At 42.9% G+C, this 27442-nt stretch overlaps 1 protein-coding gene across 1 annotated transcript in view; it reads left to right on the top strand.

Moving 5' to 3' along the window:
* Window positions 1-6113: 6113 nt before the first annotated feature.
* Window positions 6114-27442, top strand: part of kitlga (kit ligand a) — a gene marked incomplete at its 3' end in the record, with an annotated part of 54065 nt that continues 32736 nt past the window's right edge. Inside the window, exon 1 of the mRNA XM_079502142.1 lies at window positions 6114-6341. Within this exon, the coding sequence (XP_079358268.1) occupies window positions 6327-6341 (15 nt within the window). The 5' untranslated portion in view covers window positions 6114-6326. The remainder of the gene's footprint in view (window positions 6342-27442) is intronic.

The following is a 27442-nucleotide window of genomic DNA, read 5'->3' as shown; positions in this document are numbered from 1 at the left end:
GTTGTTCTTGCGTCCGTGTTTGAGGGATTCAGATTTTACGGGGGCCAGTTTCGAATTGCAGCCATCTGTAGGTGCCCTTTGAGAGCGGTTTTGAAGGAGTCAAGGGATTTGCATGTCTTAATGACTGTTGGTAGGGCGTTCCACATTTTGGTGGCATAGGAGCGGAAAGAATTTAGTCCCTTGTTGTTTGTGCCGAATCTGGGTTGTACATGGTTCGTTGCACTCCCTCTGGTGTTGTGGGTGTGGACTTCGTTAACATTAAGGAAGTATCTAGACAGGTACATGGGTATGTATCTTGGTGGTGTATCGAATCTTGTGGACCAGACCCATTGCAAGATGCTGTACTCTGTCGTCGACCCTAAGCCATTCAAGCCTGTCAAAGTGGGCAGGGGTGAGGTGGGTTCGGGGGGCGAGGCCAAGTAGGAGCCTGACCAGTTTGTTTTGGGAAGTCTGGAGCCTAGTTTTAAGGGCCTTTGAGGTGCTGTGGTACCAGGAGGTGACCTGATGACAGGTGAGTTTTCAGACTCTTTTTAAAGGAAACCAGTGGCAGGGCATTCCACACTTGAGTGGCAGTGCTGTGAAAGGTGAATTTACCCATATTTGTTCTGAAAATGGGTGGCATTATTTACGCTCCCTCTAGTATTATGGCTGTGGGAGTTGCTCACCTTCACCGGACACCTAAATGGGCATTGAGGGCATGGAGGGTATAGAGCTGCATTTACAATCTTGAATGCTAGTCTCATTTTCAGTTGCTTGACTCTGTCTTCAAATATTGCAGGCTATCTCCCCATTGGCAGACTTCAGGAAATACCAGCTATAATGGCTCTGTGATTAATATCAGGGGTGTCAAACTGGTGATCCGTGGGCCACATGCGGCTCAGGGAGAGGTCCAATGCGGCCCTCGAGATGATTTTCAAAAAAGTAAACAACGCTGCTACTCCCCCTCCCCCACCTGCCCCGCTAATGGCCCTGCTGTAGATTGCTTTGTCTCTGCCCAGGTGCGGAATGTTGTCACTGATGGGCTCGTTAACAGTCTATTCAACTACTAGTTGAGTTATTGTGGATGTAATACAAATCAATTTATGTCAATAAAAAGTCTAGAAAACAAAGCCAAGTGACAACTGTGTAAGTCAACGCACGTGAGCTGCAACTGGCCACGACCCTCATCAAGTCACCTTTCGCGCAATGTGGCCCTTGCCCCAAAATGAGTTTGACACCCCTGGATTAGATAGTGAAATGATGTTCCTGCGATTGTATAGTCAAATGAAAATTCTCATTGGCTATTTCAAGAGGAAGCGTCAAATATTTGTACTCAGTTTTATTTGTAGTTCTATATTTATGTTGTATAGATTTTAACAGGTTGAATCTTTTTTTTGTAACAATGAAAGATTCTTGTAACAATGAAAGATTTTTTAACTGCAAAACATTTTCAACTTTTTTGTAGCTTCAGAACTTTTTTGTATAACAGCAAACAATTGTATATATTGGTTCAGATATACTTATACATGCAAGCATTTTAAATTAATTTGGTCAAAACACTTTGGTCAAAACACACCGGAAATGAATTGGAATTTTGCACTACACAATAACAGCAATGTTGTATGAAAATTCTAGTGACAAATATGATGGCCTTAAACCCAATGCCAACAGCTCTATGTCTGGGGTTATCCTACAGATCCATGTCAAGCCCTCTGTCTATTGTTTTATCACTGTCAGCTCATGCTAATGCTGTGAAAACATCTCATCACCACCCCAATATGAAGTTGTCTGTTTCCACCCAGTTTTAGCTCATATACATACACGCTGTTCCCAGACAGTGGGCGGAGAAGATCTCTGATCGTCTGGTGACGGGAGACTACCATGAAACCATCTGCCCAGTAGACGAACACAAAATACACTGTATACACACTGTCTGTAAGATATTAGAGCCTGATAATGGGCCTGATTGACTGGCTCACAATCAACCCAATTAGAAACAGGTGATATGCATGCCACACATTCTTCACAAGCCTGCTGGCTGCACTGGGTGGGCGCCACCCTTGGCTTTCCCTATGCAGCAGACACAAAAACACCTCCAACTCTACTGCATGTATCTGTCTATAAATGCATAATAACATATTCATCTGAATGCATTATGCCTGTGGTGGTGCGTGGTGGGCTATTCCTCAGCAGGCAGAAAAAAACCTTTAAATACATTATGCAGCTGCTTTTGCATTGAAATGGGGGGGGGGGGGGGGTTAAAACACTTCTCAAAAATGTTCTCTCTCTCTTTTTAGTCACTGACTTTTAGTCACTCATCTTAGTTTACACAGCCTTTTGTTTTAGTTCCTCTAGCTAGTTTTAAGCCCAAATATTGTAGCCAAAGTGATGATGGGCCAAAGTCTTGCCAAACTTCAGAGAGCTGTGGGGAAATCAACAGTGAGGCTTAACAATGACTTTGACATATTATGTGCTTTCAGTTAATAACACAACTCAAACCACTGTAGTCTAAAACTTGTTCCAGGACCAAGAGCTGTAAGCTCCGATAAGATAATTCCCTCAGGCAATCATATGAACATTGCTGATTGACACATCGTGCACGCACGCACGCACGCACGCACACGCACGCACGCAGGCACGCACGCACGCACGCACGCACGCACGCACGCACGCACGCACGCACGCACGCACGCACGCACGCACGCACACACACACACACACACACACATACACACACACACACACACACACACACACACACACGAATAAGTTGGAGGATCCCCCACAATCCAAGACTGAGGGTAAAGTTATACACATTATGTACTGTAGCTAATTGCCCCACCACCACCACCTCTATTTCATTCCTTCCATTCTTTATTTCTCTTTAAATGCCTTTTCATGCCTTATAATTCTATAATAAACTCGCCTTTTGAAATGATACTTGATACCTTTTCTTTTTGCTGAGGTTTGCGTGATCTGCGCAAAAGGACAGTTAACCCATTTTGGGCGGGAACCCCTTTTGGTGTTTTAAACATTATGTTATAATTTAGCTATTGAAAAATAGCAGATCTACAAGCTCATAGCGCGCCACCGAGTGGCGCGCTACGAGCTTGTAGGTCTGCTATTTTTGAAAAATCGTGAAAATATTTATTTCAGAAAAAGATTTAGGATTTTTTTAAATTTTGAGGTCAGGCCTAAATGGGTCAAATGATAAGGGACAATATCGGTGGCACCCAACTGTATATATACTGCTGTGTGGCTAATGCTCACTCTTTGCTGATGAGCACCAGATGAGTAAGTGATGACAGCTGTGTGCTCACATATGGATGCAGCCTCACAAAAGCTACTGTAAACCGACCGTAAAAACCAGTTTGAGGTCTCCCGTAGGGTGAAATCTGTTCAGATGCACTATGTACCAGTGAGGAAATCCATCATTAGTGACGTGGTAATTGGCATCAAGCGGCTCCTAAAAGACTCAGTTCACAGCTCAAACCCATCCTACTATAAATGCGCCACGTCTCTGTCTGCGTGCGTGTGTGTGTGTGTGTGTGTGTGTGTGTGCGCGCGCGTGTGTGTGTGTACGGTTGTAATGCACGTAACTCGAGAACCGTTTGCCCCACCGACTTCAAATTGGACACACACGTTCCAAACCACCACAGGAAGTGCAGGGCCTGGCCTCGAGTCGGTACCGTGGGACACACTGTTGTCCAGAAAGCCCACAAAAGGCTCTGGTCAGGCTCTGCCAGTGGAGCTAATTAGCCCATCTCCCCTCCCACTGTGCAATTTTCAGCCTCTGCCTCAGCCAATTGATTGCTTAACCAGTCCACTTTTCACAGTCAGTTTGCACAGGCAAGACAGACAGATACAGAGATCTCCATATACAGTATGGGCACAAAAGGGACACAGACAGATAGTTGAAACGGGTGCTATGACAAGTTGACAACGGGTATTATTAGGTTCCCAAGTTGCATCGTTCTCAAGTAGGCCGGTGGCCGACGGGCACGTACAGGTCAGTAAAGACTAACCTACGCACCATGGGTTACCGGGCCTTCTGCTCGGTCGCCCCCGAACTGTGGAACACCCTCCCCGCCCACCTGAGAGCCCCACAGTCGGTCGACACTTTCAAGAGAGGACTAAAAACTTTCCTTTTTATCAAAGCATTTTTGTAGCCTTGCCCTTATGTTTTAAATGTTCCCGTTCTATTAGATGTTTTTAATGGTGTGTTGTTTCTTCTGTTTTTATTCATTTGCTGTAGCACTTTGAGATTCTTACGAATGTAAAGTGCGTTATAAATATAAACCATTATTATTATTATTATTACAGCGGCAGTGTGGGGCTCATTGAATGATGCAGAACATGTACATGACCATAATTATCTTGCCCGCCAGCTATAGTTCACAATGATTTGTTTGACATTTCTTTACACTGAAACCTACTCTGTACATTTTGGCACAAGAACTGATAGAATTTCTTTCACACCTCTTCACACCTCTTCACACTGTAGCAGTTTTCTTTAGACACTTTATTTTAGACACTGGCACAAGTTAGCTTGGAATGTTAGCTGTACTGTATGTTTCAGAATACTCTATATGAACCTCATCTCTCTATAATGTTCAGTAGTAAATCATGTATACTGTACAATGTTAATGGTAGAATTCTGGATTGCCCATTTGAGCTGAACATAATGTGGGAATTTTGATTGATTGAATACTTTATTAGACAGAAATGTAAACAGCACAAGGTACAGTCGTATACGTTTGGGCTAAAGGGATAACGCAAAAAGAAAAGGTCCTGGGGTATCGAGGTATGAACATGCGCAATATCAGTATCGCAAAAAATACAATGGTATCGTGATATATCGTCGATATATCGTTTGATTGATTGATTGATTGATGTATTAACAGTTTGCAGAATTACAGTACATTCCAAGTACAACTCAATACAACAACTGTTAACTGTGAGTGGACGACACCATAAAGTATTACACTGGTTTACAATAGGGCCCACCATTTTCAATTCATCAAAATCGTCCACTTCTATGTCACTTCTAAAGCCATCCCTCAATATTTGGCATAAATACCGCAATATGAATTGTTTTCCATATGTATCGTACAGCCCTATAGCACAAATTGGTGGTTACAGTGTTCTTTGTAAAATCCATCTGTAAAAGCATGTTTTAAAGCTGTAAAGTAAGACCTATAGCTTATGTTGAGCTAAATTCTTAGTGAAAGCTACCGAAAAACGTGTATTAGATTTGTTACATATTATGTTTGACAGTGACGACCAGCATGCGAGTTGAATCCAGGTAGCCTGGATTGTGGTCATCGTGACCTTCGACTGACTGCAGACACATAAAGGAGGTGTAGATGAAAGCAAAAGCAGGAGAAATTCACTGCTCACTGCTGGCATTCCTGTATGTGCTGTAGACTGTGCTGCTTTATGCTATATAGCGTATGCTTTATAGGTTTAGGCTATCACCATGTGATAAATTAAGGTGCTATACTGAGCGGGATGACAGTGCAACTGGCAAACATCTCTGGTTATTCTTAAATCTTGAACTGATTTTCAAAATCCTGAGTGCCACTGTAAATTAACACTATATGAGGAATGGGAATTGTATCAAACTGCTAAATACCTAACCCAACTTTTTGTTTTCTTTGCTGATAAAGAGACTGCAACTTAACTTGTAGATAGGCCTAGCTACTGTCAATTCACCTGTACAGTTGGCCTACCTTCACATGGCAATACTAACATCCATGCTTTCACAACATACGCATACATTTTTGCAAGAAAATGGCAAACGCTGCAAAATAGCTGGACACCTTGTCTATGCTTTACTTAGCCGCTTTTTGAGTCGTCTCTTCGTGTATCTAATAATGTATGCAGATTGCAGACAAGCCAACTGTCAACCCGCGCGCTGTCCGTGCTGCAGACAGCAGGCAGACCGTGCAGTCGGTGCACTTCTGAGGGCGGCACTTCTAGGCGTTATAAAGGTTGGTCCTGTGCTTACAGAACTCCGACTTTCCCCCGCAGCTCTCTCTCTCTCTCTCTCTCTCTCACACAGTCTCCACCCTGACAGTTGGCTCAGTGCGCTCGGCATGGTCTGTCTGTCAGCGTGGACGGTTGTGTCTGGATCTACCCGAGAAAGCTCCATGTTGTCGCGGACACCAGTAGCCTATACAGTTGTACGGGTATTCAATATGGTTTGATTTTTCTTTTCCCTGCTTGGATACCGTGAACGTAGGCATTTGGATATGTGCACGCTGGATGATGAGAACCCCTTTCCTCACCGTAGAAGTAAGATAAAATAGGCTTTCGCGTACATTGGATTACTCCTCGCGTTCCATATGAAGAAGTCAAAAGTAAGTGACATGTTTTGTTATTGTTTTTTTTGTAGTTTGCACTGGCGATCGAGACTACTCCACATAGCCAACTATAGTGCAGTCAATCAACATTATAATATACCGTAAAGTAGAAAACTAAATCATGGATGCATGTCAGGGAGTGATCCAGCTTCTAATCTATAGGCTACTCTTTTATACTTTCGCCTAAATAAGTATAGGTTATAGCCTGTAAATTAGTCTTAAATTAGCTTGACCTATAGGCTACTAGAGGAAAAATCACGGCCGTCACTCTTGTCACAAAAGATCTGCTTCTTACTGTCATTTAACAAATAATATCTGTAAAGCATCCATGAGATCCACGTCCACAGCATTTCGTGCACTCGGGCTCAAACTAATCGATACGCTCATCAACGGCGCCAGTCTGGCTGCAAGTAGCGTATAGACCTATTCACTTTAGATAATTGTTGCACGTAATTGCCTTCTTTAGAAACCATGTTAATGATGTTAATGATGTACGCCGCCCAGCCCAGCCTAGGCTATACATCATATTATGCAGGTTGCTTTGGGACAAGGTTTTGGTGAGATAAGGTCACTCGCGCCTATAGGCTACTCGCTCTGCAAGATTTGGGGAGCCAAGCTTTCGACGCGTGTAGTGCAATTTGGTAAAAGTTAATCGTCAATCAGATTATCGTGACGATAAGGCTCTTTATGTAGGCTACGTTTGCGTCAGGCTATCAGTCAAGCATTCTCGTAAAATAAATAAATGTATACATTCATATAGCCTACTTTTAACAGCTATTCCAATTTTGCTTAAAAGCGTATCACTTTGCACAGGTTATCTACATGTTTTCAATATCAAAAGCCTACTTGAAATCTTGTTTATTCAATAATAATAATAATAAGGGTAAAAAAACAAATAAAATAATAATAATAATAATATAGCCTTATAAACAAATCATGATTTGTTCGTTTGTTCTTTTTTTTCCCCGTTGGTGGGGCCAAGGTACGGGAAGTGTGTGTGTGTGTGTGTGTGTGTGTGTGTGTGTGTGTGTGTGCGTGCGTGCGTGCGCGTGCGTGTGTGTGCGCGCGCCTGTGTGTTTAGAAGAATAGGCTAAGCCTTTGATCTTCAGAGGGAACGGTGGTCGTTTCTGTGCCACAGCTATTATAATTGGATTTACTGCAAATGCTCGTTATGTATATGGTTCGGTTTACCTTTTACGGGGTTTTTCGATTCATATCTGATTTTCTGCTCCCTTGATTCGCAACTGAGCAATCAGATTGAGATTGGAATACATCTATCACATGCATGTGCTACTGTAGGCTATAGGCTATCTAATCTATATTTCGTAAAATGCATGTGTTTAAAATAGAAAGTGTCAACATTGCCAAGATTGCTTCAAGGAAGCATGCTTCGGGATAATTATTATCAAACTGGTATTGAGCTGCCTCATAAAATATGATAAGAGTTCTGCTTCCTTGAAGCAATTTGGCAATGTTCACACATTCTTTTGTAATGCATTTCATAAGAAATACAGAACTAGATAGTAGGCATTTATGATCTAATACTATAATAATGCCAATTAAGTTACAGTATGATGAATGACCATACACATACAACCATGGACATGGACGGACACATATAGTTTAACTCAGCCAGCCCTGCTGGACTGAAGCAATGATGTGAATGAATCACACAAACCTAGTAATGATGACACACAAGTGAAAGCTATCTAGCCGGTCTGTGAGCCTATGTGTGACTGTGTGAGTGCAGGGTCTGGGTCCTGTGGAACATGGGTTCCCAAAGTGGGGTCCGGAGACCCCTAGGGGTACTTGAGGGAGTTCCAGGGGGTACCTAGCTCAATCTGAGATAGTTAGCAACCAAATGGACCCTTATGGGGTCTGACACGGTCTAACGGGTCCATTTGGTTCCATTTGTACACTCTCAGAGTTAAATTTACAGTGGTTTTACAATATGAATTGGGGTACCAGAGATGGAAATGCCATTAAATCGGGGATCCGTAGCATAATGCGTGTGAAACTGGGGGGGTCCATGAAATTAATATGTTTCGGAATCAGTGCTAGAGCCGTAAAAAATCTCCCTTATCGGGGTCACTGGCATATGTTTTCAAATGGGGGGTCCGTGGCCTAATAAATGTTGATTTGGGGGTCCTTGGCACGAAAACATGTTTGGGAACCACTGCTGTGGAGACGTGCGCCTGCAGTGGAGCCGTTCACGTACTGTATGTCTGCGTGTGTTTGGTACTAGGTCAGGGGTGTCCAAACTCTTTTCAAAGGGGGCCATATTAGAAATGATTAAAACACCCAAGGGCCAACTATACATTACCAAGCGAGCTCCAAGGATGTTTTGGGGACCCACTGATCTAACGAACCCATTATGATATATTGTCTTAAATAGTCAGCACTGTAGCTTTACTGATGCTTAAGCCTGCTGGCCAGAGGCGAGAGTCTCTGGCCAGGGAGAGTCTTTTTTTTGCAAAGCCTGGGAGTCAATGGTCGCAGAGGGGGTCCTTGTTTTACAGGTTAGGTTTAGGTTTAGGCATAGTTTTACTGAGGTTAGGGTTAGGGATTGGCATAGTTTTACTGGGGTTATAGGGTTAGGGATTGGCATAGTTTTTGTGATATACTAGTAGTAGCCGGCGCTGTAAAACAAGCGTCCCATCAGTGCCCATCGACTCCCAGGCTGTGCGAAAAAGGTAGTCCCGGGGGGGGGGGGGACTACCTACGCTAAGCATTCCAGACGCTAAGCATTCCGGAATGCATGGATGCGATAATGAAAGAGCAGAGAAGAAGTCATGAAATACGTGAATCCACAGATTTTCCCTACAGTAGCATGCAGGCCAGGGGGTTCACATTCTTTCACACCATTCAGCAAGTGCAAAGGTGATTATGTTGAAACCAGCTATATGGCTGCAAACCTGACCATAAAGGTGGTTGCACACTGGACGGAAAACCGGCGGAAAAAACACAGCTAAAAATCCGAAAACGCGTCCAGTGTGCAGGGACCTTAACTCGGAATCTCTTCCATTATAATGTATCTATTGCCCTATCTCTCTCTCTCTCTCTCTCTCTCTCTCTCTCTCTCTCTCTCTCTCTCTCTCTCTCTCTCTCTCTCTCTCTCATTGAATGATGAAACTGTTTTACAAAAAAAAGAGAGGCAGATTCTGACAATATTGTAAATAAAAATAGATAGGTTATGGTACTGTATATAATTTGGGGAGAAGTGGTTGTATTAATTATGTTATGCATTATGAAAGTTCTTTTGCACAACACTTATTTTTTTATATTGGCAGAATCCACTTTGTTGCCATTTGTCTCTATTACTGCTGCTTCACCATACTATCCTAGTATCCTAGTTCACCATACTATACTAGTGAATGGAATAGTGACTCCATGAATGGAATAGTGATTCCATTTACCATTTTACCAATGGAATCACCATTTCTGGTTCCTAAATCACAGAAACATAAGGATGTCGATCAACAATAGTTGGACTCACTCATATAATGGCCAGCCATGGTCTACCAAAGTTGAACATACCTCTCAAATCAAGGTTCTTTCGATGGCTTTGCTTTGCCTTCAAATGGAGGAACGAGACAGACAAGGTTTGATCTCATCAACAATACTCTATATGACATGTTAATGATTTCCACCTCATAATTATTCAACCTGTGAACCTGAACAGATTTACTGCAGATTTATGGCAGCCAATTCCAAACCCTCTAAATCTCACAGGATGCCTGTGGGAGTGAAAGGCAGGGCATTCTTTGAGTCTATGTCAGGGTATAGGTGTATGTCCTGTCTGTCTACTATTTAGTTGTTTCTAGGGATGCACCGAAAGGGAAATTCTTGGCCGAAACCGAAAACCGAATATAGGAAACAGTTGGCCGAAAACCAAATACCCGAATATGATTAATCTTTTTATATTTTCTGCCTATTCGGGCCAAAACCGAATAGGCCGAAAATGCATTTTTAGCCATTATCTGCCGAATATTTTCTGCGGCCGAATATTCGGTGCATCACTAGTTGTTTCACATTTATGTATAATACAATACATAGGGTAAATCTTGCATACACTGCAAGTGTTCTATATATTGAACACACCGTGTATGGTCTATACTGTAGTGTACAGTATGTGAATTGGAGTAACAAGGTTTGTATTTGGGTAATATCCGATAATGTGGATTGGTTAGACCAATATCCACACAGTCATATGACCTGTCTGGTGACCCTGTCTGTACGGCTCAAATAAAGGTGCCGTGTCTTGGTCATTCATGTCTGATCAGGGTTGTTCAAAATGTCACCACAATACGTGTGATAATAATAAATCAGGCATGACCAAAGAGATCAGTTTGCAGCGTGCAGAGATCCCCACCATATTCATGAGGCATGCACATTTGTTGGCGATCAATCCGCAGCGTCTTAGTATCTGTGTGACTCATTAGCCATTAGTCATTAGTCGCAACCGGCACCATTGTATAACATCCCACTGGGACTCGTTCATTTCGCTTGCAAATTGAGGACATCCATCACGTGTCAGTTGTTGTACTGTATATTTGCCCACGCTGCAAGTTGGTGTTACAGTACATGGATGTGATGATGTGTCTGACCGACCGTCTTTTGAAGCATGCATTTACCACAGGCTGTTAGGGCAGGGGTTCTCAACGTTTTTGGCTGCGGACCCCCGGAAATGCTTTGGCAATGTCTCGGGACCCCCGCCCCGCCCCCTCCCGACCCCCAATATAAATTGACTGCTACAATAACCTTAAACCATTTTGGGCGGGAACCCCTTTTGGTGTTTTAAGCATTGTTATAATTTAGCTATTTAAAAATAGCAGATCTACAAGGCTACGAGCTTGTAGGTCTGCTATTTTTGAAAAATCGTGAAAATATATATATATATATATTTATTTTTTTTGAAAATAATTTGGGGACCCCCTAAAATAATTTGGCGACCCCCCGAGGGGTCGCGACCCACGGGTTGAGAACCCCTGTGTTAGGGAATCGTGTGTTTACAAGTTCACATCACACGCTTTGTGACTGTGACTGTTGCATTCTTACTGTATGTGTCGCAGTGAGAACAGTTTCACAACAGAGACTATAGTGATTCCCCACTGTAGAAAGGTTAAGGGTTCCAAGGATTGGAAGCAGGGTTGGGTTTGATATCCCCTCTGGTCATAAAATCTTTATGGACGATGGGGATATGATTGTTTTTATCCCTACTTCTGGTCAGACTGAATTAAATACATGCATTGGGAAATGTACTACTGTACTATATAGCCTTGTCAGCTGAAGGAGTTCATGAATATGAATAATAAAAAGGAGTAAACAATCACATCAAAAGAAACCCAAATCTAATGAGAGAATGAGTGATTCAATAAACCTATTTTGTAGGCACGCAAGCTGGACACGGCCCAGTCGGTTGGCAGGAGGGATAAATGGCATAATTTTCCTCCATGGGCTAAATGTGGCAACTCTGTGGTCATTCCCTGTTCTGGGCCAAGCCGAAACAGGGCCCCCTCGTGCCACTCGAGTGTCCTTGTGACTTTATATTGAGTTTTTCTTTTCTGGTTTGTTTAGCTTCAGGCAGTACTACTTGTCAGCCAGTAGGTGTCCTATGTTACACTAGCGTCTACATTTCTCAAAGGAAGGCCACCTCCAACCAGCTGGATGTAGTAGTTGTCTGCTCTGCCCTGTGGATGGGTACCGTTAAAATATAATTTTATTCATTCAAAATAAGTTCTGCATTACAGTTTTTTGAGTGGTGCAACCACTCCAAGGAACAGCAATGTCCGTGTTAACCTATGTTTGTGTGTGACTATGTGACTATGTGACTATGAGCACGAGTACCAATGAGTACCAGTAGGGGCGCTGTTGTGCCAGAAACAGAGAGAGAGATAGTGCTGCACTGTTGCCTGCTAATGAGAGAGAGGGAGAGAGAGAGAGAGAGAGAGAGGTGGGGGAGAGGGGAGTTGCACCACTCAGTTCACACGGGTGTGGTTTTTTTTAACTGTAAAGCACTTTGCAATTCATGTTGCAAACTTGTTTTGAAAGGTGCAATATAAATAAAAGAGTATCATTAAAGTTGTATCATTATGAGCCAGGGCCATTGTTGTTTTAATCCGGGTCCAGTCAACAGTTTATGTGACCAGAATCATTCATTCACATTATTGTGAAGATTCGCCAGCAGTGCATTTGTAAACACTGAATGGAATCGTTTCTGAATATTTGCTGCATGCCTTCAGGGGTATCATAGGATATCTGAAGGTGGGGGAGGAGGGAGGGTGGGATATGTCATCCGACTCATCCTAACAAGAGTGGTAATGCTGTCTTATGAATATTCATTTGTATTAACAGGGTACAGTTGATCAGATTAGGTGCTGACTGATAGAATAGTGTAGCCGTTCCCCGCTTGGTTTGTTGATCTCTTGTCACATATATACTTGACAAGAGATTATTCAGAGCCATTAAGCCTACACTGAAGACCAACACCAACTGAATGGACACAGACACAGCCCAAACAGACCTGAGAGAAGTACTGTGTGGCCATAGTTGAATGGGTAGAGATGCCAGCTGGGAAACAGAAGGTTCCCGGTTTGCCTCCCAGGCCTGGTCTGTGTGTCCCTGAGCAAGACACATGTACCCATTCAGGACGGGAACCCCTTTTGGTGTTTTAAGCATTATGTTAGCTATTGAAAAATAGCAGATCTACAAGCTCATAGCACCGAGTGCTGCGCTACGAGCTTGTAGGTCTGCTATTTTTGAGAAAATGTGGCGCTAATCTTTGAATATATATATTGTTTCAGAGCGAACGTTTTTAACTCAAATCTTTGCTTCTGGGGGGTCCCTGGAACGACATATTTTGAGATGGGGGTCGCCGGCCAAATACATATAATTCTAGAGGTCCTTGGCCCCGGACGGTTAGCTCAGGGGTTCTCAACCCGTGGGTCACGACCCCTCGGGGGGGGGGTCGCCAAATTATTTTGGGGGGGTCCCCAAATTATTTAAAAAAATGTTTTTTTGCAACTGAATGGCTGGAAAATGGAAACGCAGAGTTTACATAGTACACAGTACATGCATACATTTACTTAATGATTATATCTGGTTTCAGTATTTATTTTTGCAGTAAAAAATGGGGTATATTGGGGTGGGGAGGGGGGCGGGGCGAGGGTCGCGATACATGGCCAAAACATTTCCGCGGGGGTCCCCAAAAGGTTGAGAACCCCTAGCTCAACCGTCTGGGCACCTAGGCTGCTAAGCCAGCCTGTCGGTGTGCCATGGGTTCGACTCCTGATCCCGACGGCCTTTGCCACGTGTCTTCCCCCCCATCTCTCTCCCCATTTCCTGTCAGTCTAAAAAAGGTTTAAATGGGTTAACCCCTAACTGCTCCCTGGAAGCTGTATTACACTTGCCCACTTAGGGTGGGAAAAATGCAGAAGACAAATTTGACATAATGTGCAAATGTACTGTGAGGGTTCGTGGGGACTCGGGAGTGGGACTTTCAATGTCTTAACCACTTAAGCATTTTAAAACTAAATGTCTTCCTTTTCTTTCTTTTACAAATTTGACAAATTGTGTTATCATCACACATATCAGACGTGCATTTCCCGCTTTAAATGCATGTATTTACCATATCCACACTGGTCATACAATCAATGACCAGAAGGGATATCTAAAGCAGAGGCATGGATATTTAGCCATTTAGGCATTTATATCGGCCCTCCTCCTTTTCTTTTTTCTTTTTAAACTTTTTTTGTAGTGCTCGGATTTCTGTTCTCATTGATCCTTCAAGCACCAACCGTACATTTTTTTTTACTTTTGTACCTCCACTGAGCACCTGGTTGATTTATTTTTTCGGCCCCCTTTGCCGTTGTTTGAAATTGAATCCAGGACCTTCTTGCTGCGAGGCAATTAATGCTAGCCATACATCTATCTCTATAATAGACTAGAGTTATGGACTTTCCCTACACAAGCTTGTGATGAAAATGATTGTCTTATTGTGAACTGATTTCCTGGATTTCCAATAGCGCATTTCAATAAAGTAATATTGAATTGACTTTTGTCACCGTTAGACTGGTAGAACAGCCTTTGAGCGCTGCTTCAACTGCTGTTTTGAGTGAGTGCATGGGGAAAGGAAAGGGTGACCTAGTCCGACCTAGACGGTCAATAAGACTGTGGCTCAAGAGGTAGAGCAGGTTGTCCAATGATCCATGGGTCGGTGGTTCGAATCCCGGCTCCTCCTGTCTGCATGTCGAAGTGTCCTTGGGCAAGACACTGAACCCCAAATTGCTCCCGATGTGCTGGTTGGTACCTTGCATGGCTTCCGCTGCAATCGGTGTATGAATGTGTGTGTGAATGGGTGAATGTAATGCACAATCTATGTAAAGCGCCTTGGATAAAGGCGCTATATATAAATGCACCATTTAAGCTGAGTTTGGTCACAAGAGGAAGACTACAAGATATACCGGTACAAGCAACATTATGCTCCGCACACTGTGCTAACAATGACAATTTCAATATGACAATGAGGAAATAATACAAAAATAATAATGGATGTAATAAAAAAATCACACCTGTGTGAACTGAGCGGTGCAGTGTGTGCAGTGCGTGCGTGCGTGTGTGTGTTTGTGTGTGTGTGTGTGTGTTGACCCCAATGCGACCACAATTAGCTGACTGCTTAGTGTGAATTGCCGCCTGGCAGCTGCAGGGGTCAATAGGTCGTACTCTAAACAGACATTCAGCCTGGGCACACCTGAACTTCCATGCGCGGCCAAAAGAAGCTGTCTGCCGGCGTCTCTTCCGGGTTTTTAGACAGCTGGTGGATGGAAATGAAGCTCCACCCACGCGGCAGAATGCCGCTGGGGCAAGCTTTTCCGGGAATCTGGCCGACGCGGCAATCTGGCGCGTGGGTGGAGCTCAGTGGCGTGCACAGATAGACACTAGGGGGTGCTAGAGCACCCCCTGCCCTTTTGGCAATGTGCCATTTAAAAAACAAACAAAAAAAACACTTTTTTTTTTCTTTTCTTATTTTGTACAGTTACACTGTACAGTATGTGGACCATGGTAACATTGATCAATTCTTGATAAAAAGCTTCCAATATATTATTTAGGCCCCACAATCTATAAATCTCACACTATTAAGGCAACCGGCCGGTTCCACGCACTGCACAAAGTGCCCTTTTTTCCACTTGAGCACCTGCCCCTCTAAATGTCTGTGCACGCCACTGGTGGAGCTTCATTTCCATCCACCAGCTGTCTAAAAACCCGGAGGAGACCCCGGCAGACAGCTTCCTTTGGCCGCGCATGGAATCTTAGGTCTGCTTACACCCGTAGGGGGACACACATAGCTGTTTATTAAAGGAGCGGTGTGCACCGCTCAATAAGATAAAATAAAGTTGAGACTATAGTACAGGACTACAGGTATAAAGACAGGGAAGGGTAAAATTCTTTGGCGGGCTGGATAGCTGGTTAGAATGTACAACAGAAGGTGTGAATTGTCATGGTTAATTGAACGTACACGTCATGTCAAAGGGCTTAGTCATGCATGTCAATAATAGAGTCCTACTGAAAACTCAAGGAATAGTCTAAGCATTTGAAGATGTCACAAGAAACAAACCAGCCTGCTACTATTTGTGAATGTTTAGTGTGTCTTATACTCTTAAGCCTGATTGACCATGTCATACGATGGTGTCAGCATGAAAACCTGCTGATCTACAAGCATTGTGAGCTTGTAGATCAGCTATTTTCGACACTCGGCAGAGCATAAATTACACTAGCATTTGCAGTTAATTGTGTGTACTGTATGTGCACAGTTAATCCTCGACGCACAGGTAAATGTAGTTATTGTGCTGTTGGCTGCAAGTGCGTGCGTGCGTGCGTGCGTGCGTGCGTGCGTGCGTGTGCGTGCGTGCGTGCGTGCATGTGCACACAAGTGTTTGTTTGCTTGCTTTGCTTGTGCATGGGGAATCCTTTGATTAGTGCTCTTTTGCTTGCTTTACGGCTGAGCTACGCCAAGCGTGTGTGCACGGATACGCACAGTATGTACGCACAGTGTGCGTATACACATAGACGCTTGTGTGTGCATCGCACACACGTGCTGGTTGTAGCTCGGCCGTTACAAGGTATCACTGTGTGTGTGTGTGTGTGTGTGTGTGTGTGTGTGTGTGTGTGTGTGTGTGTGTGTGTGTGTGTGTGTGTGTGTGTGTGCGTGCGTGCGTGTGCGTGTGTGTGTGTGTGTTTTTTTTAATCCTTTATTTACCCAGGGAAGTAGCTGAGCACAGGTGCTCATTTTCAGCAACGCCCTGCACATAGAAACACACAGACAGACACGCACACACACACATTAAAACCTGTGTGTGTGTGTGTGTGTGTGTGTGTGTGTGTGTGTGTGTGTGTGTGTGTGTGTGTGTGTGTGTGTGTGTGTGTGTGTGTGTGTGTGTTTGTGTGTTTGTGTTTGTGTGTGATAGCCTGTTGCATATTATCACTCAGGCATTCATGATTGTTGCCTCCCGTTATCCAACCACGGGCAAGCATACTGTCTTGGCCTGATGCTCCACCATGGATTACGAGGGCCAATGATGAATGCTGGGTGATAATTTGTTCATCACATAAGGCCAGTAACCTATAACCAAGCCTCCATTGTAGCCTATCATTTCCGAAGATGAGAAAACAGCATTTGTAAACTTAACCCATTTTGGGGTGGGAACCCCTTTTGGTGTTAGCATTATGTTATGCTTTAGCTATTGAAAAATAGCAGATCTACAAGCTCATAGCGCGCCACCGAGTGGCGCGCTTCGAGCTTGTAGGTCTGCTATTTTTGAAAAACCGTAAAAATATTTATTTCTGAAAACTGGAGGATTTAGAAGATTTTTTTATTTTATTTTGAGGTCGGGCCTGAATGGGTTAAAGCCGTTGAAGTCAAGACAGACAGAGTAGTACACTGGTGACGGCACATTATACAGTATGCACTCATGCAGGCTGAAAAATGTGCAAACCTTCAAATGGCATTTGATCAACACTAACTGTCAATGAGGAACCGTTGGAATTCATGGGAATGGTTGTCCTGCTGGGATTTCCTGCGTGTTGAGAACATGGCAGTGCCTGTATGTACACACTGGTTTATATACCAGCTATAGGACACCTTTCTTATCACAGTGCTTTCTTCATCAACCCGTGGGTCGCGACCCCTCGGGGGGTCGCCAAATTATTTTGGGGGGTCCCCAAATTATTTTGGGGGGTCCCCAAATTATTTTTCACAAGAAAAAAAAAGTTATTTTTATTTTACTTTTTCCCAACTGAATGGATGGAAAATCAAAAATTAAGAGTTTACATGGTACACATAGTACATGCATACACCTTCCCTAATGATTATATCTGGTTTCAGTATTTATTTATGGTGTATTGTCTCTATTATTAAGGTTATTGTAGCAGTCAATTTATATTGGGGGTCGGGAGGGGGCGGGGCGGGGGTCCCGAGACGTTGCCAAAGCATTTCCGGGGGTCCCCGGCCAAAACCGTTGAGAACCCCTGATCTACACTACAGTTTTGCTTTTCTGTTGTGACGTCATGTCAGCAAAGTCATAAAATGACAATGCAAATGGATGGACTCACAGTGATGGAAAATACATTGATTTTAAAGTCTGCAACTTTCATGTCCCCAGGATTCGAAACCTGGTCCCCTGCACGAGCACCGACGTGTTTACTGTTAGATAGTAGATAATAGAGCACACTAACATTTGGGAATGCAAGTTATTTCCATTTGAGTTTCATGCAATACCGCATGTCAACAAGTAGCTATCCTAGCCAACCACAGGATCTATTCAATTGAAGAGCAGGGAAGACCACCTGCAGTTGTGCTAGTTAATTATGTCGTAACACACTGTAATACTCAGCATTCACACAAAAATGCATAGTCCCACACATACCTTTCTCTGCTGTATCAATCAACGTTTCAGTCACAAGGGGACTCATAGGAGGGCTTTGGGCAGTTCGGACACCCGTCCACCAGTGACATCATCATTAGGCAGATTTTTTTTAAACAAGATTTGTTTTAAATTTAGATTTTTATTATCGTGAGAACGATGGCTTCAACTTTTGCATTGCAACTTTTCAGGAAAAGAAAGCCTGCCGTTTCTATTAGCTTGGATTCACCATCGATGATGTCACTGGTGGACGGTCACCGCTAAACCCCTTATCCCTAAACTTCCTTGCCCTTTTTTACTATTTTGAAAAACATTTTGGAATAGTTCAACTAGAAAATCTACATTGACATGTTGTGAGCTAGTAGACTGGCCATTTTAACTATTCAAAAATGTTTTGCAAAATAGTAAAAAAAGGCAAAGAAGTTTAGGGGTAAGGGGTTTAGCGGTGACGAAAATGGAGCCCAAGATCTGACTGCTAGCACCAAACGATCTAAGTCGGCGTAAGGCGTACATACGCTCCTGTATCCCCTTACAAATGTAGTCAATATGAGATGACCATGATAAGGTGGCGTCTATCATCACCGCCAGATATTTGTAAGATGGAACTTGTTCAATAGCTGAACCATGGATTTCCACCGGTGGACTAAATGAAAGGCATTGTGGTTGGCACGTTGCATTTGAAGACTTTTCAATGTTTATTTATGTTTTGGATTAGATTAGTTAATATGGGGAGCAATGCTCTATAGAGTATTGTTTCCAAAAGACAATATTGTTTTTGCGGTGTGTCAAGTGGCCAGTCCAGCTGGTTCTGGATAAGTATATCCTCTGCTAAGTAAAGCAAGCATTTTGCTACTTATGCCTTTTACAACCACATACCAAACGGTGAATTAGGATGTTCTGTGCTTACGCAAAGTAAAGACAAAATTGGGAATAGGGTCGTCTTGAAATAATGGGTCCCCTGAAGAAAAGTTTGGGAACTATTGTGTGGAGGCCTCTGTGATTCCAGTATGTGGTTCTGTGAGTACCATGACAGTTACGTTCATGATACTGTATATGGCATGAAAAAATATTAAAAACAAACTGTTATAGTCAGCCAGACGCAGAGCCACATATCTCTCCCACTTATTTTTGAAGCCATTCATTACAGGCAAACATAATGTAATATCAAAAAGCTGTTTGACACAAGTGTGTTGACGAAAATGCAAAATTTAAATCTAGTTAAAATCTAGGTGAAAAGGGGTACGACCTACAGTCCCATTCTGTTGGTCTGTACCAAGCTGACTTCTAGAGGTACCTCTCAAAACCTTTCATGTGAAAAGTACCTCTGGAAGCCACACCTCTGATGGGTATGGTTTACCCTACTGTATGTGGAGATGCATCATGATCCAAGGAATCAAGGGGAAAAGTAATGTATATTGTAAGGCCTACAGTTAAAGAACTATACGCCAATAAAACATAAAGCAACACCATAAGGTGCTATACCTGTATATTGTAAAATATTTGGTGTGGAGTGACATCCTTACCGGCTGCGTGCACAGACAGACAGACAGACAGACAGACAGACAGACAGACAGACAGACAGACAGACAGACAGACAGACAGACAGACAGACAGACAGACAGGTGAAAACATCCCTGTGCCCGGCCTTCAGCCTGGCGGAGATAATCAAATCTTGCAGGTGCCCATGGTTACCGTTTTCCACTTTGTGTTTTGGCTCGTTTGCACATAATTTCACCATCGTTCATAGTTCATAGTTTATACAACCAGGAAATAATTTAATAGCTTTTAAGTAGATGATGTATTAGTCGAGTACTAACTATACACAGTACAGTAGAGTTAGATGATGACTTGACTAAACAGATGTATTTGTCAAGTGGAACTTGTAAAGTGGATGGAATATTTAACATATAACACTGCACCGTTTTTACAATGTGGCTCCTAGTGGGTAGGCCTACTGGGTAGCCTGGCTAATAAACCAGATGCAAATGGGTCTATTAGAGAGTGTGTGTGCGTGCGTGCGTGCGTGCGTGCGTGCGTGCGTGCGTGCGTGTCCCTCTGTGTCTGTCCGTCTGCAGCTAATCTCGCAAACCGCAGCAAAATTGCAGCAAATGTCTTCTACACGCCAGTATGCTAAAGAAGTGAGTCCCTTAATCACGGTCACTCCTCAGTTAGTGTAATCAAATGCAATGGACATGTTTTCCAAACCTTATAGTTTTGAAAGTGAATTTGTATTTGATTAAAGTGCTCAGGCCTTGTTCATGGGTCTGCAGTCTGCGCTGCAGCCCTTTGACCCCATGTAATGTGAGGTTCTGCAGCAAGCTTCAGTTGTGCATTCAGTGTGTGGTTCTTAAATGCAGTGCATCCGTGTTTATTCTACCTTGTGAGGGAGACGGAACACATTCAACACAATACAAACACTGGTCTGAAGGGCATAGGACAGTGCATGTTGTCGCCGTGCAGTGATACAGACAGAGGCATTGGACACACACACACACACACACACACACACACACACACACACACACACACACACACACACACACACACACACACACACACACACACACACACTAAGCATGTAACGATACACTCAACTCACGATACGATACGTATCACGATATGAGGTTCACGATATGATTTTTCAAGATATTTTTAACACAAAATGATTTCCCAGACAAATTAGCGAATAATCTTTTTTTTATTATTTATCTTCCCCCCGAGCTTTTTTCACAATTTTTATTTAACTACATTGCAAACGTAGCATTACTTTTCATGTAAAATTACTTAATTTCTGTGCAAACAACTGTAAACATGCTTTCTTGTTTAGAACCTTACCTAGGTTGAGTTAACATGTAAAAAAAAAGCTTTCTTTGATGACATCTTAGGATAGATGTAGACCTATTTGACAGTGCAGAAACATAATTGCCTTCCTTGATATATTAATGAGCATCAACGACCATCACCTGTGCACAGTCACAGACACATACAGCTCCCCTCTGCAGGCCTCTACTACTGAAAGTGACGGAGTCTGTCTCATTTCTCTCCAAAAGCACTTGCATTTGATGGCATATGATTAAAACTCACATTTCATATCAGCTCTTTTTTATCTTTTTTATTAAATCGATATATATCGTCTGGATTCATATCGATATATATCGATATACGATATATCGTTATATGCCTAACACACACACACACACACACACACACACACACACACACACACACACACACACACACACACACACACACACACACACACACAGATGGTGATGGTGATGGTGATGGTGATGGTGATGGTGATGGTTTGGTTTACCCCATCCATGGCTGTTAGAATCCTCCTGCACGTAGAAGTGTCAATTAATGATCATGTTTCCAAACACATGATTGAGATCTCCCTGAGGTGACGTCAGAGTAAACTGTGGACAACCTTTCATTTTCAGCAGTTCACTATAAACCAGTAAGACGACTGAGGGCGACCTCGCCCTCGTGTTCACTGGCCTGGTGATGAGGTCAGATCATCATATGGAATGTCAGAACAGGTCATTTCCATATATGGAGAAAGATCTAATTGTGGCAGCGGGGGCAGTGTGGGGATGATGGGCTTAATTGCGACAGCAGGTCGCATTTACTATGATATGACCCCTGATTTACTATCATCCCTGATGATGTCATAGTGATGTCACGAGACCTGGGCACAATATATGGGGGCTTTCCCCATTTTACTATCATCCCTGATGATGTCATAGTGATGTCATGAGATCATCCTGGGCACGTTATTTTGTGCCCAGGATTGTGAGTGACGATTGTGAGTGACAGATTGAGTGACGATTGTGAGTGACAGATTGTGAGTGCCTACCGTTATCCAACATTTTTTAAGAGTCCAGCATAGCAGGACAAAATGCAACAATGACTATATTTGGTTGCGATTTCATAATTCATAAATTTGGGCCATGACAAATGGCAGCATGCACTGAACGTCTTTTGGTGGGTGCAAACGTTGACAGTGTGCAGGGTATTCAATACTGGCACATACATCTTAGCACACTCATCTATCTAGAAATGAGCTCTTATGTCACAGCTCATTGGCAATGGATGGCTTTTCAGCTGATATTTGATTATAATCACTTATTTACGGCCCAAAAAATAAATACTGTGGATTTCAGGCTCAGAATGACCACTGAATCGTTAAAGCTGCATTACTCCGCTTACCCCTTGTACTCACTCTCTTCAAACAGAGCTGTTCACAACTTCACATACAGTATGCATCTCTATTAACTTCAAATATTATTGCCCCCGCCCCGACCCCCCCCCCTCTGACTCAGTGACCCAGGGAAGGTGCAATTAGTCTATATATGGTCATTCACTAGTCTGTGTCTGATGCTGTCTGTCTTTGCACGCTTAGGTTTTTACACGCACTTAGTGTATAACTTAATACTACAAATACCTTGTATTACAACGTTATCTTACACTAGTATACTATATTATTTTGGACATTACTTGTTGCACAGCCACACCAACATTTCACTGTTCATTCATTTGCTTTGTACATATTCATGTGACTAATACTGTCTCTTGAGTCTTGAATCAGCATGTGTGTCGTAGACACTGTCTGACAGTCTGACACGCTACCCCAAACCCTAACCACACCCACACGTGGAAGCGCATGTGTCTTAGTCGGCCACGCATGTGTCTTAGCCGGCCACACATGTGTCTTAGCCGGCCACACATGTGTCTTAGCCGGCCATGCATGTGTCTTAGCCGGCCATGCATGTGTCTTAGCCGGCCACGCATGTGTCTTAGCCGGCTACACATGTGTCTTAGCCGGCCACGCATGTGTCTTAGCCGGCCATGCATGTGTCTTAGCCGGCCACGCATGTGTCTTAGCCGGCTACACATGTGTCTTAGCCGGCCACGCATGTGTCTTAGCCGGCCACACATGTGTCTTAGCCAGCCACGCATGTCGGGAGCCAGGGCTGAGTCTTAACCTGCCACGCATGTGTCTTAGCCGGCCATGCATGTGTCTTATAGCCGGCCACGCATATCGGGAGCCAAGGGTGACTATTAACCGGCCACGCATGTTGTCGGACTGTTACATGTCAGACTGTTAGTACGTCTGACCAACGTATGCGCCCCACGGTTAGCACCACACACTTTTGTCACATTCACGGAAAATCATAGCTGAGAGTTTTAACCATAGAGAGATGCACTTCACTTGTCAGTGCCTCACAGTAGCTTTGTTGTTTTTATGTACTGTTTATAGACACATTCTCCCGTGATTATTTTAAGAATCTATGCAACAAGTAAATAATCTGACAAGTTGTGGTAGTTTGTTGACTCTGGGCCTCTCTGCTGTGTATATATACTTACACAACTTCCTTATTAGTTCTTTCCACTGTGTACATGTACTGTATTCTCAGTGTGTCCACGAGCCGCCCTGCTAAGACTGACTGACACAGTAGCTTATCAAGTTGCTGAAGTGAAATACATTATTTTACCTATTTGCTTCCACTGTGCTTTGCATGCACCTCGTATCGAGGGAAATCAAACAAATCAAATCAAAGGCCATTTGGGATTAGACCAAGCTCAGCCTTAAAACACTTGCTTCTCAATCCTCTATTCAGTTCAATTTTGGGTGACTGAGTAATGGTCTGGCTCCTCCAATTCCTGTCCTATTACACAGCTTTTTATTCTGTTAAACCCAAGCTCTCTATAAGTGTACCTGAGCATAAGGCGGCAGACAGAATGTTTTCAGACGCTAATTTGATTTGTACATGTATAAAGTGGGCACGGGTCGCTTTCTATAGCTGTAGGCCTACAAATCTATCACATCCTGTTTTGGACCAAAGCCACATTACCATTTTTCTTTTTTTTATAATATATACTGTTTTTATAGAAACCTAATTAAAACTCATTAACTGCCACAGTTCAAACATCGCCTAGTGCAGCCCTTGCCAGCGTTTTTACTAACATTACAAAAGACGGAGGAGAGTCGACGAGCTTGGAAATGTTGTAGACATGTTATTTCTTAGTGTAATCTTCTTCGCAGTTTCTGGGTTGCCTCACATGTCGGGGAAGAGCGCCCTCTATTGTAAACACTGAAAACACCAACATATCTCAAAATGTGTCAATGGCGGTCTGTGCGTTGGATTGACGACATGCGTCAAAATACATCAATGGCAGTCAATGAGTTTTTCTTACAGTAAATCGCTCTGGATTAACCCATTTTGGGCGGGAACCCCTTTTGGTGTTAGCTATTGAAAAATAGCAGATCTACAAGCTCATAGCGCGCCACTCGGTGGCGCGCTATGAGCTTGTAGATCAAGCTTGTAGGTCTGCTATTTTTGAAGAATCGAAGAACGACTGACATAGAAACAGCTTTTTCAGAAAACTGTCAGGATGTAGAAGACATTTTTAGGTCAAAATGGGTTAAGAGCGTCTGCCAAATGCCTATATTGTAAATCGTAAATTGCAATGAGTTTTACACACACAGAAAAGACGGTGAAAAGACCCTATGAGTGGTCAGTGAGCCCGCCTAGGCAGTCATGAGTACCCGTTGGCAAAAAAAAAATTGCCTGCCGGCGGATTACGGTCTGGAGAGGCTCAATAATTGTACGCCCATTTCCTACACCAGAGAACTGGTGTGGCCAATCGGGACACGGTATGCAATATGGGCGGGCTTTGGTACAGTGACGTTCAATGCTTGAGACCTTTGACTGACAGTAGCTCTGACCAATTGCGTCAAAGAGAAAATGTTTGAACCCGCCCCCCGGGAAACAAGATCCATACACAACATCTCCAGACTCAAATACCACACGACAGTGTGATTTGAGTCTGGCTTATTAGCCAGGCTAAGTCATGAGGCCATTGTTGCCGCAGATTCGATTCCAGGCCAGGCCAAAAATGTGTCGATGTGTGTCCCTGAGCAAGACTCTTAACCCCTTACTCCCTGAGCACCTTATAGGATGGGAAAATGCAGGACGAATTTCACATACTTATAGATACTGTAGGAGTGGGGACTAAATTATTATAATAAAATTATGAAGAGACTGCGAGGGCGGATCTTCCCCAGAAACATACATTTTATCACAAATTAAAGGTAATTAAAAGAAGACTTTAAATGGGCGACTGAAAGCACAAACTAGTATTTATGACAATGTTTATTAAAGGACCACTTCACCACTTTTCAACATCTCTTCATATAATTGGTCCTCACTAATGTTCATGATAAAACTGTTGGACGGGTTTCTGATCTGCCCACAGCCTTCCTATGAGACACAGACTGAGTAGGAAAAAATGGTGGTATTTTATCATGAACATTAGTTAGGACCAATTATAGGAAGAGAAGTTGAAAAGTGGTGAAGTGGTCCTTTAAGGTAATACAATCAAGTGTAAAGTCCGGCCAAAAACCCATTCGCTTGAATGGAGAGTTTTTGCTTCTGCAGCCCAGGGAGCTCAGGGAGGAAATAACCTAGCTATTCATATGAACTGTCACTTCATAGAACGTTTTTTTTTTAATTGAAGCCTGGCCTGGTTGTGTGCCTTGGAACCAATCTACAGGAATGATGAACTCCTTGTTTCCCTCAAAAATCTCCAAAAATATCTGCAAGCTCAAACGTGTCACGTTGCTGTGCATTGTGAGCATGTAGATTATTTTTGCAGAATGTTTACAGATTTTTGCCAAATGATTGCCATTGCCTAAATGACATGTTCCGTCTATAAGCTCAGAACACATTGCATGGGGCACCGATGGTCTTGTGGTTAAGGCGCTGATGACTTGCCACATGTCACTTCCCATCTCTCTCTCCACTATACTATCTAATAAAATAAAAATATATTAAAAGAAAAAGGAAAACATTGCCTATCCATACATAACATTGTTATAGTATGCGAGATAACTATGCCTAATTGTAACAAAATGTTACATATTCTGCTGGTACACTTAAGTTTCATATCGAAATATGAAAAAGGCACTAAACTTTGCCTGGGCCCAATCTACGAGCACTGTAGGGCCTACGTCTTAACCAGATTGTGTGGTGTGAAAGCCACACTGGAAACGTTTCTTGGGACAGTCAAAGCAATTATTTAAAGGGCCGTATAGGCCTACTGGTATAAACAATAAATCAATCTCATCTTACAGGGTGGCAATATTCATTACTGTATCATAGGCTACCATTTTGCCGTTAATTGCTTCATTGTTAGAGGTTGCAATTGTTTTATGTTTGTTTACATTTAGTCCAAAGTAATCAAGTCTGTAATTGGATTTTCATAGCATACTGAACTGAATGGAAAGCATTGGCTTCCTCAAAGACCAAACAAGCCAAAGTATGCTTGGGAAATGGTCGAGTCGTAGTCAATAAGGTTCACATGCCAGACCACCAGCAGTGTTGGACAAAGTATACACAGTAAATACATAAGTATTCAAAGATACAAATTGTGGAGTACATTTTCAGGAATTCTCAGAAATAGTGAAAATAGTACAAGCTACAAGCTCACAAAGTGAGCCTGTAGATCGGCTATTTTCACTATATTTGAAATATGGCTTAAAGGGGCATTCCACTCATTTTCAACATTTTACTATGTCATTAATATACCTTAGAGCTGTTGTGTGGAAATAATAAAAAAGTCCCCCCATTCTGTGTTTCCTAGAACTGTAAGTATGAAAAAAATCATTCAACAGAATGGGGGGGACTTTTTTATTATTTCCACACAACAGCTCTAAGGTATATTAATGACATAGTAAAATGTTGAAAATGGGTGGTTTTCCCCTTTAAGCGGTAAATTCATAATGTGTTTGTACGCTACTTCTCCGAAAGGTAGTGGAGTCAAAAGTGCAATAATGTCTATGTGAAATGTAGAGGGGTGAAAGTCAGCAGCTTGCAAAAAACGAATACTCCAAAACATGTACTTAAGTAGGCTACCTACTGACACCAGTATTGTCTTTTAAAGTCAAGAGATTAAGGGAGAAAAGAAAAGTACTTTTGACCCTTCTGACAAATGGGTACTGTGATCTACACAATGTTGTGCAATGTCTCCTGTTGCTCTTTTACAAGATTATGTGGTTCTTAGAGAGGCCGACAAGACTGGGCATCTGGAGGGGCCTATTAGACTAATGGTGGCCCGGCCTGGCTCAAACAAAATGAGACAGGAGCAATCATTGTCAACATCGGGACAGAGAGC

This window comes from Electrona antarctica (assembly GCF_951216825.1).
Source record: "Electrona antarctica genome assembly, chromosome: 5".
NCBI lineage: Eukaryota > Metazoa > Chordata > Actinopteri > Myctophiformes > Myctophidae > Electrona > Electrona antarctica.
The sequence above is the reverse complement of the archived record's forward strand: the minus strand, read 5'-3'. Positions and strand labels throughout refer to the sequence as shown.